The sequence below is a fragment of the Caloenas nicobarica genome, chromosome 32 (genome assembly GCF_036013445.1).
Source record: "Caloenas nicobarica isolate bCalNic1 chromosome 32, bCalNic1.hap1, whole genome shotgun sequence".
NCBI classification, from domain to species: domain Eukaryota; kingdom Metazoa; phylum Chordata; class Aves; order Columbiformes; family Columbidae; genus Caloenas; species Caloenas nicobarica.
In genome coordinates this window covers 2,448,674-2,467,047 of record NC_088276.1, presented here as the reverse complement: position 1 = coordinate 2,467,047, position 18,374 = coordinate 2,448,674, and the positions used below count along the sequence as shown (strand labels likewise).

General features: G+C 48.0%; 1 protein-coding gene and 1 pseudogene across 1 annotated transcript; both read right to left on the bottom strand.

Moving 5' to 3' along the window:
• Positions 1-493: 493 nt before the first annotated feature.
• On the bottom strand, positions 494-1,456 carry LOC136000370 (olfactory receptor 14J1-like). The gene has a single exon (XM_065654145.1). It carries the CDS (start codon positions 1,454-1,456, stop codon positions 494-496), a length of 963 nt encoding a protein of 320 aa, XP_065510217.1.
• A 14,883-nt stretch (positions 1,457-16,339) lies between these two features.
• On the bottom strand, positions 16,340-17,459 carry LOC136000372 (olfactory receptor 6E1-like; annotated as a pseudogene).
• Positions 17,460-18,374: the final 915 nt, after the last annotated feature.

Below are 18,374 nucleotides of genomic sequence, written 5' to 3'. Positions count from 1 at the left end.
TTGCCTGTCCTGGTCACAGGACCGACACACAGTTCAACTGTGACCAAGCCCTGGGAGCCCTCAGGACTTGCAGCAGGACAAAGGCTGAGAAGGAGAGTGGGGAAGTGGAAAGAGAAGGACTCTGGAAAGAACAAGGCTGGTGCTCCCTGGCAGAGCAGCTCTGCTGGGACTGTTTCCTCCATCTTTGCCAACAGACACATTGTATTGACCTTCACAAAGGTTGCAGAGGAAAGATCTCAGACAAACTCTTCACTGCAGGGTCATTTATTTTGTTTAAATACACAGAGAGCACGACTTCTCATTTAAAAAGTCTATGACTCAAACTATAAAGGTGAACAGAGAATGAGAAGTGGAACGAGTAATAACATTTCTTTGTGGGCAATATTATCATAGTTAAAAAAGCAAAACCAAACAAGCCTTCCCCCAACTCCAAACAATCATCTCCAAATACAAAATTAAAAAAAAAGATAGGCTGGACCTGTCATGAGTTATGTCATGAGTGATATGCAGAAGATGGAAAGTTTAATGACTTTGAAAAGAATCCAGCCATCAGTTTCCTCAGGGCATCCCTGAGCTCCTGGTTCCTCATGCTGTAGATGAGGGGGTTCACTGCTGGCGGCACCACTGAGTACAGAACAGACACCACCAGGTCCAGGGATGGGGAGGAGATGGAGGGGGGCTTCAGGTAGGCAAACATGACAGTGCTGACAAACAGGGAGACCACAGCCAGGTGAGGGAGGCACGTGGAAAAGGCTTTGTGCCGTCCCTGCTCAGAGGGGATCCTCAGCACAGCCCTCAAGATCTGCACATAGGACAGTACAATGAACACAAAACACATAAAAGCTAAACAGGCACTGACTACAAGAAGCCCAAGTTCCCTGAGGTAGAAGTCTGAGCAGGAGAGGTTGAGGACCTGGGGCATTTCACAGAAGAACTGGTCCAGGGCATTGCCCTTGCACAGTGGCAGTGAAAATGTATTGGCCGTGTGCAGCAGAGCATTGAGAAACCCAGTGGCCCAGGCAGCTGCTGCCATGTGGACACAAGCTCTGCTGCCCAGGAGGGTCCCGTAGTGCAGGGGTTTGCAGATGGCAACGTAGCGGTCATAGGACATGATGGTGAGAAGAAAATATTCTGCACCAAATAAGAAATATACAAAGAAGACCTGGGCAGCACATCCTGCATAGGAAATGACCCTGGTATCCCACAGAGAGTTGGCCATGGATTTGGGGACAGTGATGGAGATGGAGCCCAGGTCGAGGAGGGCGAGGTTGAGCAGGAAGAAGTACATGGGGGTGTGGAGGTGCTGGTCACGGGCTATGGTGGTGATGATGAGGCCGTTGCCCAGGAGGGCAGCCAGGTAGATGCCCAGGAAGAGCCAGAAGTGCAAGAGCTGCAGTTCCCGTTTGTCTGAGAATGCCAGGAGGAGGAACTGGGTGATGGAGCTGCTGTTGGACATTTGCTCTGCCTGTGAACATGAGGACCTGTGCAAGGAGGAGGAGACAGTGATAAGTTAGGGGAGACTTCTATGAGCAAAATAAACATGCCATTTCTCATGAAAAACCTCATCCTTGATGGAGGCATGTGTCAGCTAATTCTCCTTTTCCACCAAATGACAAACACGGGTCATCACAGCTTGAAATGCAGCTTGGGCACCTAATTTCCATGAATGCACCTCTGGGGCAAGACCCCCTGCGTTGGTGTCAGAACTGAAATGGACCCACATTCCCACCCCAAGTCCAGAGAGTCAGAGCACCAGGGACAGGTGGAGAAACAGGGAAGAACACTGCAGTGCTCCTGAAAAATAAAGCAAGGACAGAAAGGCAGATGGGCATGATGTGAAACCTTCTCCTTACCTGGCTGTGCTGCTGCCACTCACATGATGACACTGTAGAGCAAGTACTTTTAGCACCTCTTTTGTGTACCACGTTCCAGAAACCCTTCACCTGGAGGTCCAGCTGCTGAGGTGGAGACTCGTTACCTGGACTCCATGGCTTTGGGGCAGAGGCTCTGCTGGGGATGGGAGGAGACCAGGGGGTTGCACTGGGAAATGCGTCTGCACTGCAGGGGAGGGCAGGGGGCTTCCTGAATCCCCTCCCCAGCATTTCTGGTCCCAGCTCCCTCTCCCTGCCCATGTCTCTGCTGCATGGAGCTGTCCCTGCTGGGAGCTGTTTCTCTGCCCCTGAATCTGCTCCCTGTCAGTGTCACATACCCCATCTCCCATGCTCAGCTCTGCCCTGCTCACACCTCCTGGCACCAGCCACTGCCCAGGGGCAGCTCTGTGTGTGCAGGGGCTCAGGAGCAGCTCTGACAAGTCCTAACGAGAACTGGGGTCTCAGCACCTTCTCCAGGGCAGAGAAATAATTTCCCATGTCCCACTGTGCACCCAGACAACCAAGAGTGGAAAAAACTCAAAACTTATAATCATCCCTATGAGATAAATGCTTCCTCAGTGTCCTTCAGAAGGAACATCTGCAAATGTCCTGGGGTTGAGCTGGAGCTGTGAGCTGTCCTGACCCACGCAGCTCCCTCTCAACAGCAGAAGGACCCTGATCTGCTGGGGGTCGCTCCTTCCACCCACAGCTTCTCCCTCAGTGTTGTTGGGATCTCCCCGGTCAGGCTGAGCGCTGACCCTGGCAGGCAGCAGAGTCCCTGCAGGGACCCTGCTCTGCAGGACAGCCCTGGGCATCCCTGGGTGCTCACCCAGCTTCACCCCCTGCAGCTGGGAGAAGGCAACTGTCGTGCCCTGTCCGTCCAGGGAATCCCTGCTGAGGAGCAGACCCTTCTCCTCCACACCAGCCATGGGACGTGCCAGCTCTGCGAGATAATTGCAGGATCCTCATCTGCACCACCCTGCACCCAGAGACTTACTGTGTTAAGGACTGTGAAGATTTCTCCCCCAGTGAGCTCTCAGCTGTCTCACCACCCCAGACTGCATTTTCCCTCTCTCTGCCTGACTCCTCTCTCCTCGGTGCTGCAGGCAGAGCCCTCAGCCCTGCTGCGCTTTGCAGAGGAGCTGCTCCTGGGCAGAGCTGTCTCTCTGCAGCGCTGCCGCTTGCCATGAGCTCCCTCTGTCCCAGGAGCCCAGCCCAGCTCAGCAGCACAGGAGCAGTCCATGATGTCCCTTTCTCTGTCCCCTCTGGGCTCCCTCCAGCTGTCCCTGGGGCTCCAGGGGCACATCCTTTGAAACAATCTCAAGTAATCACTGATGTTGATTCTCTCTCTTCAGCAGTGACACTTCTTGCCAGCATTGTGTTCTTTGTATTAAAAAGTAAATCGGTATGAGAATCACCTTTTCTTGTCCCATCATTAGGCAGGACACCAGGAATGTTACAGCAAAGGATCTAATTTTTCCAAACTGGGGGAGGAATATGTTCCCCAGAATGAATTTAGGCATTATATTCTGGGTTTATACTCCTAGGTCTAGAGAGACATTCAGCAGTCTTTTGGCCATCTCATGTCTCTGCTCTGAAGCAAAGCCTTTGCTCACATGGGCTCTTGGACACTTGGTACCAGGTTTCCATGGGGCGACTCAGGTTTCCTGGTGCCACAGCTGGGGTGGTTCAGCCCAGATGTGAGGCAATGTCCTCAGCCAGGGACCTGACTGGGTGAGCTGGAGCTGTCAGCGTTGCAGATAGAGCTGTGACACAGATGGAATAAACTGCCAAGGCAGGGTGGCAGAAGTTAGTTCATCTGGTCTTCAGGGACAGCAGCCTCCAAGCACAGCAACAGTCCAGAGCAAAACTCAGTCTAGACCTGTAAGGCTATTAAGGGTCACCTAATGAGCTGTTACTACTGCAGGAACAGTTAAAGGAGAAACAAAGACACCGTGTGGGTACTGATGAATTTAATAAGAAAAAGAAGTGATATTCTCTGTGTCTCTGGTCCTCCATCTTCACCAGCAAGGTCTCCCAGGCCTCTGTGACTGGAGGCAGAACAACCAGCAGTGGATGGGGATCAAGTCAGGGGTCCCTGGAACTAACACAATCCTTTCCAGTCTATGGGACAGGAGGGGCAGCATCCCAGGAGCTGAGACAGCAGGACGATGTCACAGTGAGGCCACTCTCCACCTTCTTGGAAAGCTCATGGAGACTGGGGGGACTCCCTGACCACTGGCAGCTCTCACACATTTTGTGCACTTTTCAAAAATGGCCAATGGGTGAGCAGGGGAACTAAGGGCTGTGCCCCAGAACATGTCCACTGGGACCCCATTTCTGGGTGTCTGAAAGAGAAGGTGATGGGGTTTACCCAAGGCAAGTTGTGTCTGTCCATCCTCTTTGCTTTCTGTGAGGAAAGGACAGGGTTGCTGGATGTGGGAAGAGCAGTGGTGGTCTGTCAGCTGGGAGTCAGGAAGGCATTCAGCATCATCCCCCACAATATTCTTGTGTCCAAGGAAGGATAATAGGGTCTGCATCGGTGTGCAGGTAGGTGGGTAAAAAACAATCTGGATGGTTGGATTTAAAAGGCTCTAGATAAAGGGAGAAACTTTCCAATCCTGAGGACAGTCAAGCCCTGGAAGCTGTTTTCCAAGAGTGCGCATGCACTCTATCCCAGAAAGTGTCCAAGATGTGTTTGGATAAAGCCCTGAGTTATCTGATCTGACCCTGCTTTGAGCGGGAGGTTGGTCAAGACACCTCCCAAGGTCCCATCCAGCCTGAATGATGCTGTCCTTTCATCCCCTTCATGTTTTCAATTTAGGGACAGTTCTCTAGTTCTCCCTGGCCACAGGAATAATTCACATGAGGTCCACGGCTGTTTTACAAGTGCCCCCAAACAGCCCTGACCACATCTTGTGCATCCCTTTTCATTTGTCCCCACCCAAGTTCTTCTTTTTTGCTGTCCTCATGCCCACCTTGTTGATCCTTTCAGAGCAGGTTCCTTAAGAGGTGTCAGCATCCATGTACAGAGTCTGCACATCAGCCAGGCAGCAAAGCCATCGTTACAGAAATGGAGACGACGCTCTTGACCAGCTCATTGTACCCAGGAATCACATTTCTTGTCTGCTGAGATTCCTGGGAACACCTGAACTTTAAGTGCAGAGCATGTGAGTCCTCATTGGGTATCCTGGCTCATCTCCTGACCCATGTGGGGCCTCAGGCTGTGAAGAGAATCAAAACCAACTTTTTGGCAGGGGTAGTTTCATTTTGCATGTGTCACGCAGGGCAGATGAAAGGGGCTCAGAACTCCAGTCTCTGCTGCACTGTTGGGACTTCAGAGACTGGAAATGCAGGTGACGGTGTGTGTCAGTGCACACCACATAAACATTCTGGATTCCTTTGTGCCTTTGCAGCAACCTGGGATCTGTTCCTTGGTTTTCTTTGGCTAAAAAAGAAACAACTCCCCTATGCCACCTCCCCCTCACACCAGAAAAAAAGGAGAACAGGTGTGGAAGAGCGAGAATTCGGGGGCAATTCTGCCCAACAGGTGTCCTCTTTCAATCACAAAAAAAGTAGAGGAGAGAGAAAAAACACAGGTCTAAGAACTTCATGCAGGAGGTCAGCTGCCAAGACGTAGCATCTCTTTTGAGAAGCAACAATGACTGTTGGGAATGAAAGTTTGTTTCATCATCATCACAGAGAATACGGAGTTCCCTGTGACTGTTATTAGTGATTGTACCACTATTGAAAAACATCCTTGAGAGCATCTCTGTTGTCCCTCAGCTCCAGAGCTCAGCCGGTAGAAAGGGCCAGATTCTTGACTTCAATATGACAGATTCCTCTCAACCTTTCTTCTAGGATTTTTACAGGGCCATATTTCCTATTATAACGTATCAATTCTAGTGCTGCTTCCCCCCACATCCACACCTTTTTAGTATTTGGTTGGTTGGGGGAAGTCGGGGCAGGGGTGAACAGTGAATCAATGGTAGTGTCAGCTCCATCCCTCTGGCTCCCACTTCTGGTACCCTGGCTTCTGATCAAACCTTCCAATCTTTCTACTAGGCTCCTCAATGCGATTGTCCTTTGAAGGTTTAAGTGTCTCTGGAAGTCCCCTTATCAAGGGAGTCATCATGTCAGGACTCACTGGCAGCATCATTGAGGATTCACATTCGGGAATCAATTTTCTTTCATGTATCATTTGCAAGCAGGCTGCTTTGTGTGCACTTTCTAGCGATTGATCAGGTGTGCCAGTGATTGCCAGGGGCTCTGCCCTATCTAAAGGGTTTTCCCCTCCAGCCCAAAAAGCATCTCGGTGGGTTAGGGACCATGGGGCACATCTGTCACCAGTTGTTAAGAAAACTTCATGCCCCCAGTAACCATGAGCTTCCTGTTCACTTAACTGAATTTGGTCTCTCCCAGTTAGGGATATGTGCCACACGTGCTCCGTTTCAGGTACTTTAGGGAGGCGACTGTACTCTCTCTTTAGATTGGCCAACTCAGTGGCAGTGTAAGGTGTTTTCTTAGTTGTAATAAGAGGGTCAGTATCCTCTTCATTTGCATAAAAATATTCTGTTTTCACTAAGGGTCTCACATGTGGGTATTCCTCATAATGTTTCCTCGTCTCCTCCAATTCTTTCTGAGGGTAAATTTGATTTATTTGTCGGATACTTTTCTCCTCTATCTCCTGCTCCCTCAGCACCTGTGTGTTTTTTAAACATTTCTCCTTTAGAGCAGCTTTTAATGAGCGGTTTTCTTCCCTCTCCTTTTCTAATTATTGAAAACAATTTTCTAATTCTTGTTCTAAATCGGAGATTGTTTTTTGCAAAATCTGCACCAGATTTTCAAGGGATTCTATAGTTTTGCTTTCATTACTACGTTGCCTGAGGCGATCTTCAATCACTGCGACTAGACTGGCTCCTAGGACAGCACAGACTATAGCTTTGTTCTTATCTGATCTAAAGTTAGACTTGGTCTGTAGAGAAATCACTCGGTCCACTACACTCTGTAAATCAGCCCAATTATTACAAGCCCAGTCTTCTCTGGGTACGGAGGGTGAGCCCCATACTTTGCTAGAAGTGTGTAGAACATGTCTCTGTCTTTCCCTAACCAAAAATCTTGATTATCAGCCTTTTCAGTCATTCTTATTATGAAGGGACCAAACCCACTTCGGGAAGGGACAACTTAGTCATACAAAAGCACAGCAACTGCTGTGTCAGCCTTCTCTTTCCTGAGTGGCTGGAGGGGCCAAAAATCTGCTACGGGAAGGCTCAACTTAATTACACAAATACTCAGGATTGCCCCTTCACTCTCTCTAGCAGACAATTCTCATCAACACGAGAACAACACCCATTTTTGCACTTTGAGATCCAAGAGACAGAGCCCTCAACTCAAGGTTGGAATGCTCAACACCAAGGCGTGTGTGGCGTGCGGGAAATCTGAATCGCCCCCCTTGATTTCTGGACACCTCTCACCATATCGGATGTAGGGCCAGGTGTGGATGGAGCGAAACTTTCTTCCCCTATTACAGACCACACAGTACCTGCACTCCTTTGTTTTCTCACAATCCTGTCCATGACACCAATTTAATGTCACGGTCCATTCGTTGATGGACTCGTGATGGTTCATTTACTTTGATCTAAAGCGACCAAAATGCTACAGGGTTATAATCCAACCAAACAGTGTTAACTTTATTATTTTGTCTGTAAAGCAGCACGCGATAGAGAAAGTGGAGAAAAGAGAAAGAGAAAAAAAGGGGGAAAGAGGATTAGCTACCACCACGAGTCCAAAGGCGTCCCTATGGTCTCAGGTCCCGTACAGCGTCCTGCCGGTCCTCCATCGTGATGTGTGATCCTTTGGTGGTGTGAGCTCAATGATGTCCAGTTGGGAATCGTCTTTTATGATTCTTCGCCCTGCCTCACTCCCATGGATTGAGGCCAATCACCGCCTTTGTTTTGCAATCCAGGCTTAACTGTGCAGGCCCGAAGAGTCCCCACTTCGCTTGCCGGAACCCATCTGCATCGCCTCGGTTCAGGGGTCTCTTACTGGTCCACTGGGTGACATCAAGACCTTCGTCAAGCCTCTGCCCATGCTCTTCTTTGTTGGCCTTAGTAGCAGGGAGGAGGTGGGGGCAAGTTTGGCTGAGGCAGCAGGTGAAAATCCATCTTCTGGACAGCAGCTATTGTCCCCAGGTTGGAGAGACCTGCAGAACACAATTCCTTTTAGGAGGTGGGGGCAAGTTTGGCTGCGGCAGCAGGTGGAATCCATACAGCAGCTATTGTTACCTGTAGCCCCCGAGTCGGAGAGACCTGTACAACACAATTCTTTTCCTCAGGCCTCTCTCCAAGCCATTGTCCAATTCTTTGTATCAGGGCATCTGTTCTCCAAGTCCCTGATGGTGATGTTGAGGCAAATACTGTTCTTTGGACCGACTCTTACAGGAGGTCATGGAGAACACACAGCCAGGCTCTTCACCATGATGTGTGGTAGAAGAACAAAAGAGAATGGGTGGAAGGTGAGAGAGCTTCAATCAGGACATAAGGAAGAGCTTTTTCCCCAGGAGCTCAGCCAAGTGCTGTCTCAGGTCACCCAGAGAGGCTGCACAGTCTCTGTCTTTGCAGGTTTTCAATCTCTGATTGAATCAAGGCTTGAACACCTTGGTGTGACCCAGTTTCTGACAGGTTGGACTGCAGACTCCTGAGGTCCCTTTAACCTCAGTTCTCTTACAATCCCATTGTGATGTTGGGCTCTGTTTCTAACTGGAGCAGAGCAGACGATTATGGGCCATGAATCCAGCTGTGCTGTAGGTGACCATCTAAACCAACATCTCAAGCAGTGAACCAGCCAACACCTCAGTGTGACTTGCCCTGGGCAAAGTGTGAGGAGTCCTGGGCAGGGAAGGTTTAGAGGGCATGGGGCGCTATGCAAGACACAAAATGATCTTGGCTTAATGCCTGCAGGCCCAACAGATGTCACTTAATGTCAATGAAAATTAAAATAAGAAGAACTGAAGACAAAGATCCAAAGCAAAGGAAGGTGTCAAAATACTTCTCTTTATTTTTCTTTTTTTCTTTTTTTTTTTTTTTTTGAGCCTTTGTGGGGGGATTTCTTCTCTTTGAAAAGCAAAGAGTTTTCCAGAACTGGGAATGGATTTAGGACACAAATGTCTTCAGCTCCAGGGACACAGACACCTGGTGCCAGTGTAGATGCCCCGGGAACCCCTGCTCAGGCTCCACTGCATTGCAAGGTGCTCTGGTCTCCCCCAGGTCCTCTGTGATAGATGCCAATCCCAGGCCAGCACCTCAGGTGCACTGGGGCCCCTAAAATGGCTTCAGGAGACCCTCTGGATCAATGTCTGTTGTAGAATGCTGCTGTCACTTCTTCTACACACTGAAAAATGACAGAAAATACCCTTGAAAGAAAAAAACCCTCCTTTATGAAATCTTTGAAATCTTCACCAGTAAGTGTCCCATTGAAACCTCTCCAGTTAGTTCTACAAGTCTTGAAGATTGGAAGGAAATTACAGAAAGAAACATCATTCGTTAGGGCTTTCTGTGTTTTAATGAGCCCCATGGCGTATTTGGTGCTGAGTCCATGAACCTCAGATCCCAAGGACAGACTGAAGAATCTCCTCAAGAAGTCCAAGTCAGAAGCAAACTCCAAAGTACCTTGAAGCATTAATGGGCCCCACTGAGGGCTGTTACTGACAAAGCCTCCCCAGGGACTCGTTAGAGCAGATAATTGGAGGCAGTGATTGCATCAGGCAAAGGCAAAGTGCAGCAGCTCTGATGCTGAGAAAGACATTGATTTGCTTGATGAAGGAGAATGGCCAAGCCTTGAGCCCCTGCCCCTGGGAAGGGAGATCCTGTCCCTCACGTGTGTCTCAGGGGTCTTCCTGGGGATGTGAGGATGATGCCCATTGCAGGACAATGGTGTGACACTCCCTGGGGGGTGCAAGGAGGCAATGGGGCGCCATGGCCATGACAACCATGTGTCTCCTCTTCGGCCTCGCTGGCAGGGACATCAGCCATAGCCAAGGGGACAAAGACCTTGGGTCTTTCAGGGATATCCAGCCTTACCAGCGCCCTTCGCCGTCTCCACCACAGTCCATCCTACACTGTCCCAGGCCTATGGCTGTTTCCCCACAGGCTGCAGACACCCCATGCACTTCCCCACCATGTTCTCACCCCAGTGTGTCCCCACCTGTGCTGCTGTCTCTCCATCCCCACCAGCTGTTCCTTGAAACACAAAGCCATGGCTGATCCAAAGTCCTTCTGAATGACCACAGCACTGTGCTCAGAATGACATTTATTTATCCTGAGGTCCACTCTGGACCTCCAGAGCCATCATCTTGGAAAGTGATTTTCAGGATTTCTTGAGCTACTACTATTCTTCCCTGTCATGATTTTACCCCAGCCAGCAACTAAGACCACAATAGCTACTCACATACTCCCCCATCTGACCAAGTGGGATAAGGAGGATAACTGAAGGAAAGGGAGAAACCCATGGGTTCAGAAAAAGCATTTTAATAAGACAATAAAAATAGTATAGTATAATATACTACTGCTACTACTAACATTCTACTGTTACTACTACTACTATGTATATAATAAAATGAAATAAAAAATAAAAAAATATTAAAAAATCAAATTAAATTAAATTTAAAAATATACTCAGTGCAATCCCTCATGTAACTCCAGTCACACGGAACAGCCAGTCTTGCAGAAGGGAGCACCTTGGTCCTGAACAGCTGATCCCAGCAAGAGGGAGCAAAAGGGCAACAGGCAGAAAGGCCCAAGGGCCAACTGTAAAATGACAGAACGGCAAAAGGCTGAACTCACTCAAAACTCCCAACAGAACAGAACTTCCAAACAAAACTAACCAAAGTAGCTGGAAAACCTGAACTAACGAAAGTAACTAGCCAGAAAAGCCAGCTCCAGCTTTAGACCAAGTACGACACTAATTGTAGGTTGTGGGAATATAATAGAAGACTGGCAAGGAGGAGATTTGTAAATACAAGCTTAAGTGAGTGTACCTGGGTGTAGAAAAACACAAATCACACTTATTTTTGTTTAGCCGCGTGTGCTTCGCAGGTTGAACCTCTGCCTTTATATAACATAGAATTGTGAAAGTCTTATAGGCACCTTCTCCAACAACCTTGAAATTCCTGCCCTATTGCAGGTAAATATCAAAGCAGTGTGGTAAAAGGCACCTGCATGAATCCCTGATATATAGGTGAAACCAGCAGGTCCTGGGATCCAGCCAGGACTGAGCTCTGCAGCACCTGTGCTCTTGCTTGTGTCACCTCTGCCCAGGTGCTTTTTTGAGGATCCCCCCGTTAGCAAGGTAAAGAAAATAAATTACACTTTGCATTTCATCTGCAGTTTGTGGTTGTTCCCGTGACCTGCCTGTGTCAGCTCACACATTTGGCACGGTCAGCATCACCAGAAACAGCCGTGCCATGGTTTGCAAAAAGGTCAAGGACTGGGGCGGCCGTGCTGGTGACTCCCTGTGTTCAGGGATGGCCCAGCACTGAGCGCTGTGCCCCCGTGGCCACTTTCCTGGATCAATTGGCTCTGCCAGAGGCAGGGCCTGAGATTGATGACAGGGCAGTGGTTACTCCCCAGGCAACTGAAACGGCTCTGCATGTGTTGCCATGGAAAGCAGCACTGGATTCTTCTCACAAGTCAGCCAGCAGATGGGTATGGTAATTATTTACCCATCTTAGAGCTCCTGACCGTGAAGTTGTCGCATTACAACATATCAATGGTTGTGTGCAGGAGTTTTACCACCGTATGCTGAACCTGTCAAATCAGTGTCAACCCTCAGAAGCTGGTGTGCAATGCAAAAGGTGTTAATTGGATGTGGCAGATGGGGATGGCTCATGCATTGCTGTTAGGATCCAATCTGGACAGTGTAGCAGTAACAACTGTCAAAATGCAGTTTTTGAGAGGAGCACCTGCCTCACTAAAACCCTTGACGACAGCAGCAGGGACAAATGCTACGGGTAATGTAGGTGCTCTAATAAATTCCTTGGGGGAAATTTGGGCTGTAATTTTGGGACCCTCTGTTTGGGTGGTAAATAAAGGAAAGGCAGCAAAACCAAAAGGAATTACAGCATGGGTTATGAGGACACAAATGCAGAATGACCTTGCACAAGCTGGTATCCCATGGTCAGAAATAGACGGGATCAGAACATCGGAAATGTTTTGCCAACGGCAAAAATTAATGCTTATGCGAAAAATCCAACCGTCCCTAACCCCATCACCAGCACTGTGCCCACCCCCACCTGCCAGCTCAATACAAGACCAGTTTGCCTTTACCTGGCAACAAAAGCAATATACTTTCCAAGTATTGCCTCAGGGATACACAGAATCATAGAATGTCCTGGTTTGGAAGGGACCCACAGGATCATCGAGTCCAATTCCTGTCCCTGCACAGGACAACCCCACAGTTCACACCATGTGTCTGAGGACGTTGTCCAGTCTCTTCTTGAACACTGTCAGGCTTGGGGCCGTGACAACTCCCTGGGGAGCCTGTTCTAGTGCTCCAGCACCATCTGGGTGAAGAACCTTTTCCTCATGTCCAGCTGACCCTCCCCTGGCACATCTTCCTGCCATTCCATCAGGTTGTATCATGACATGCCCAGCTCTTCAAGCAATCTTGGATGAATCTTATCAGGCCTCATCGACTTGTAGGGATCCAGCTGCAGTAGCAGATCCAGTACAAGTTCCGGATCGTTTGGGAGTTTATCGTTCTCACAGCCGTGGTTTTCCAGCCCAGAGTTATGGGGGCCCACAAGTCCATCATCACTGTTGAAGACCAAGGTGAAGAAAGCATTAAACATCTCAGCTTTGTCTATGTCCCTGTTAATAAGGTGACCATGCTCATCAAGTAACAGGCCAAAGTTATTTCTAGTTTGCTTTTTGCCATTAATATATTTTAAAAAGCTTTTTAAATTGCCCTTCACATTATTGAACAGCTTCAATTCTCATTGAGCTTTGGCAGCATGAATTTCCTCCCTACAACAGCAAGAATCATCTCTGTGGTCCCCCCATGTTGCCTGACAAACACAGTCCCTCCATTTGCCACCAAATGATAGTAGCCAATGTCGCACTCTGGTCAGGTGCCATTTCTGTTTGCCATTATATTGCTGATCATGGCAGTGTCACGATAAGAAACTGAAGTAGCTGTCAAATCACTGAAATTTCATGTAGAGGACCAAGGCCGGGCAACTAATCCAACAAAAACACAGGGCCCTAGTGCTACTGTACTGTTTTTAGGAATAGTTTGGCATGGACAGCTTCGAGAAATACCAAACAGAGCAGCAGTTTTCTGTACCAGCCACAATAAGCAATCACATGCCTTTGGGGGATCTTTAGGGCATTGTAAAACTTTTATCCCTACATCTTCTGTGGAGGTGGATTCCCCTTGTGAAGGGTTAATAGAAGAGCACAACAAAGTTGATACATTTAAGTCACAAAACACTAGGGAAGTAAATAATATGGCCTCTGACGAGTTGCATGCTCAAGATCGAAATGTGCATATAGCTTGTGGACATCAATCAGCTTATACTGCACATGCAGGAAACATGGCTCACAATCAAACCCCTTTGCTATTATAGACTTGTAAAATATGCGTACATCTTTGTGCTGCTTGTACTCAGGTACATTTAAGGGCATTATGTAGGCCATGGGGAAAGATAAAACAGGGTCAGTGGGCCTTGCATACCTGTCAGGCTGATTATATCGACCCCCTGCCCCCATCTACAGGGTGGCAATATGTACACACTGCTGTGGATACAGTGTCAGGACTAACTACCGGGGAAATGGAATTATTCACACCAATGGATTGTAAAGTGGGACTGCAGCCTATTGACCTGGAAGTAAAAATTCATATAACTGCAGAGGATGCTGTACAGTTCTGTACCCTGACTTCTCCTCTTATGTTACATCCTTCGTTAATATCACATTCTTGAGTTCTTATATTTCAGGTATCTTCGGTGAACACCTGTGTTTTATCTAGAGGTGACAGTATTGGAACAATGTTATTGGTGCCACAGACCCAAGGTCTAACTGAAGTCTAATCTGAAAAAGTGCAGGCCACGACTTTCCAATCTGTGTGGGCAATTAACCCACACCAGGTTGTTAAACCCAGAGTGATACAGCCCCAGGTTCCAGTATAAGTTGGGAAACGAACTGTTAGAGAGCAGTGTAGGGGAAAGGGACCTGGGGGTCCTGGGGACAGCAAGATGACCATGAGCCAGCACTGGGCCCTTGTGGCCAGGAAGGCCAATGGGACCTGGGGGGTTTAGAAGGGGGGTGGTCAGTAGGTCAGAGAGGTTCTCCTGCCCCTCTACTCTGCCCTTGAAAAAAGGGTTTAGTTCAGATACTATCAGGATATACTTGGGGAACATATGTGTATATTTATAATATATACAACTATGGCACCCTGAGAATGCCCAATCTGGGAAGCTAAGCAGGGTTGGGCCCAGTTAGTGCTTGGATGGGTGACCAGCCTGGAACACCGGGTGCTGTGGGCTGAGCCAGCACTGGCTCCTGATCTCGGAAGCTAAGCAGGGTCGGGCCCAGTTAGTACTTGGATGGGAGACCAGCTGGGAACACGGGGTGCTGTGGGCTGAGCCAGCACTGGGCCCTTGTGGCCAATGGGACCTGGGGGGATTAGAAGGGGGGTGGTCAGTAGGTCAGAGAGGTTCTCCTCCCCCTCTCCTCTGCCCTGGTGAGGCCGCATCTGGAATATTGTGTCCAGTTCTGAGCCCCTCAGTTCCAGAAGGACAGGGAACTGCTGGAGAGAGTCCAGCACAGAGCCACAAAGATGATGGAGAGGAGCATCTCCCATATGAGGAAAAGCTGAGGGAGCTGGGGCTCTTGAGCTTGGAGGAGACTGAGGGCTGACCTCATTCATGGTGATCAATATGGAAAGGGGTGGTGTCACGAGGATGGAGCCAGGCTCTTCTGGGTGACAACCAATGATAGGACAAGGGGCAATGGGTGCAAGCTGGGACATAGGAGGTTCCACTTAAATATGAGAAGAAACTTCTTCCCGGTGAGGGTGCCAGAGCCTGGAACAGGCTGCCCAGGGAGGCTGTGGAGTCTCCTCTGCAGACATTCCAACCTGCCTGGATGCCTTCTGTGTAACCTCACCTGGGTGTTCCTGCTCCGGCGGGGGGATTGGAGTGGATAATCTTTTGAGGTCCCTTCCAATCCCTGACAATCTTTGATTCTGTGATTCTGTGAAGGGAAACTATCTACTGATAATGCCTGGCTGAATTACTCATTTAATTCCTTGACAAGATGAGTGGGACACCTGATTCAAAGCAGTATTGTAGAGATATGTTTTTCCCTTTTTCTGTGTATGTGTATTGTGTGCCCCTGTAAATTGTTCTGTGCTACACCTCACAAACCCAAATGAACATCTCTGGCTTTGCTATCCCCAGCAGGAGCTGTCTCTTGAGTGAGGGGGTGGAATGTGTGGGAATAATGCAAGAATGGGAAGGAGGAGAACTGTAAATACGCTCAAGCGACTGCAGCTGGGGTGTAGAAAAACACATAAATCACCAGTAGAACCTCTGTGTTTAAACAACAGGCCTGTGAAAAGAGTCATAAAGACACCTTATCGTACATCCTTGAGATTCCTGCAGGCAAAGATCAAAGCAGTGTGGTAAACTGTGCCCGTGTGAAGCCCTACATGAAATTAGCAGGCTGGTTGATCTTCTACCGGGGCTGAATTCTGCAATGCCCGCGTCCCCAGTTGTCTGACCTTTACCCAGGAGCTTAAGTGCTGTTTCAGGGATCCCCTGGTAGCGAGGTATCAAAAATAAATTTGCTCTCGGCAATTGCATTTGTGGCCTCTGGTTGTTCTTGTGACCTGCCTGCGTTGGCTCACACAGACAGGACAGACTGCAATGGTTGGGGTCCTTCCCCAAACTTCCCATTATAAGTCCTGTGCAATCCAAAAATATTCTTCCCCTGCGTCGCATAATGTGTCCTACACCCCCAGGCAACAATTCTCCTAGTCCAAGTGATGATCCAGAGAGCTGCTCTCAGTGGCTCCTCTTGATGGGTTTCACTCCTGGACAATGAGGCTGATGGCTCTCCCAGGGTGGCCCTGGGACAAGATGTTCATTCCCCAGAGCCTGTAATTTGGGTTACGACTTCCCACTGAGCCTCTGTGCTCTTCTTGGTTTTGGAGGTGGGCTCTTGATGAGCTGGTGGCTCTCCAGTGATGGGGCTGAAAGCAGCTGGGACAGGGTATTAACAGAGTTACTTCTCCTGCCATTGTTAGTGTCTTCTTCGTGTGTGCAGATAAGCTTCTTATCACTTAACACAATCCAACAAGAACATAAATCTCCTGAGGTATCTCTGTCTGGAGGTTACATACATATGCATTGGTATTATCTAACATATGATAGCAGATCACTGGAATTGCTGTCCAGAAATGCCTCATGATTAGGGGAAAAGCTGTGCTCTTGTACGGGCAACAGCTTCATTCAGGGCCAGTATCACAGCCTTGTTTCTAAGACTGTAGATGAATGGATTTAAGAATGGGTACAGGATGGTGTTCAGCAACGCTACAATGCTGTTAGTCTCCAAGGAAATATATTCTGAAGGACATGCATAGAGAACAATACAGCTCCCATATGCAATTGCCAAGGTGGTGAGATGAGAAGAACATACAGAAAAAGATTTTTTCCTCCCAGATGCTGCTGGAAGATGTAGAATACAGAAAAGGATGCACATGTTAAACACAAGGAACCCAGAATGACAAATGATATGAAAACAGAGTCTATTTTCCAAAGCAGGCTGGTGTCAGAGCAGGACAGTTTGAATAAGGGGGAGTTGTCACAGAAAAAGTGATGGATCTCATTTGAGCCACAGAAAGTCAGCTGCGAGAGGATGACCAGGCGGTAACTCAAGAGTGTGAAGCCTGTGACCCAAGTAGCAACAACCAGGTGGATGCAGAGCTGAGGCTTCATAATGGCAGCATAATGCAAAGGTTGGCAGATGGCAACATAGCGGTCAAAGGACATGACAACTAGTAGAACAAACTCTGTACAGCCCAGGGCAAAATAGAAATAGGATTGGGCAAAGCAGCTGCTTAGTGAGATTGTTCTCCTACCAGAACCCAGGATCACAACCAACTTGATGCTTGTGGAGGATGTAAACCAGATTTCCAGGAAGGCCAGATTGCCAATGAAAAAGTACATGGAGGTTTGAAGGCGGTGATCTGCATACACGAGGAAAATGATGGTAGCGTTCCCCATCACTGTTGTCAGGTATATGAGCAGAAAGACCAGAGAGAGTATGAGCTGTAGTCTTTGATCAAGCCCTGAGAAACCCTCTAGGATGAACTCAGTAACTGCAGTTCCATTTTCTGAGCCCACGTTGAATTTCGGTTCGTCATGCCGAGACAGGAACATGGCAAAAACCAAGTGTGATAAGTCCACAGTCTGGGTGAAAGGCTCCCCAAAACTCTCTGCTTCTTTCCTTTCTTGCAGTCTTCCTATAGTACACAGATAGAGGACTTCAAGCACTTCTCATACCCTGATTTTTCGGTATCAAATTTCATTTGGAGTTCTCAGAGAATTTGTTGTCTTCTTTCTACCTTTTTAAAACACTCGTAAAGAATTCTTCCTTCATGACAGAGGATTTTAAAGTCTGTTAGCGATTTTATCCCATTCCTGGCAAATTCCAAATTCATGCAGGTCTGTTGCAAACATCTGTCACACCTATGTGCCTAAGTCATCTCTTCTATTGCACAAATGCTAAACTATCACATCAAATCAAATCAAATCAAATCATATCAAATCAAATGTACGTCGAAAGATTTTCTTTCTACTTTTGAGTACTTGCCTTTTTGGACAAGGAATCCCTGAGTATCTATTGATTTCAGAATAAGCAGTATCAAGCATCTCTTTCGTAATCCCGTGCTTTCTTCCACAGCTTTGTGCTCTTTGTTTCTTCAGGAAAGGGGAGGGCAGAATAGGCACCAAGTATAACTCATCTTCTTTAGTACTCTAAATAATGACTGAAATTTGTTATGGTTCCACCCGGTCTCATCTGACATCCATCTGCACTGAAATGCAGTTCCTTCCAAACAGTTGCTCATTGCTATTACTATCAAATGTCCTGACCTAAACGCAGACCAGGAGAATAGTGACTGGAAGAGATCTGTAACTTTTCTTTTGCGTGCCAGCTATAGGTTGGGAGGACCCAGCCTTGAAAGTTTTCTCCTCTCTCCATTGATTATACAGGGAGCCTTGGGAAAACAAATTCTCACAGGCGCCTGTTGTGAAGTAGGTGAAACTCACTATTCAAGTCTCAAATCTCCAATTTCTTGAGTTACTATGTTTTTTAAATCAAACTACACATCTAGGAGAAAGAAGCACAAAAAAAGCCCACATATACAATAAAGACTGGTGTTTTCCCCTTCATCTTTCCATTTGTTTTCAGACATAGAAAGGAGTAGAGCGGACGGCTCTCG

Excerpts from the sequence above, each read along its gene's own strand:
- LOC136000370 (XM_065654145.1), bottom strand. The coding sequence starts at position 1,456 with ATGTCCAACAGCAGCTCCATCACCCAGTTCCTCCTCCTGGCATTCTCA.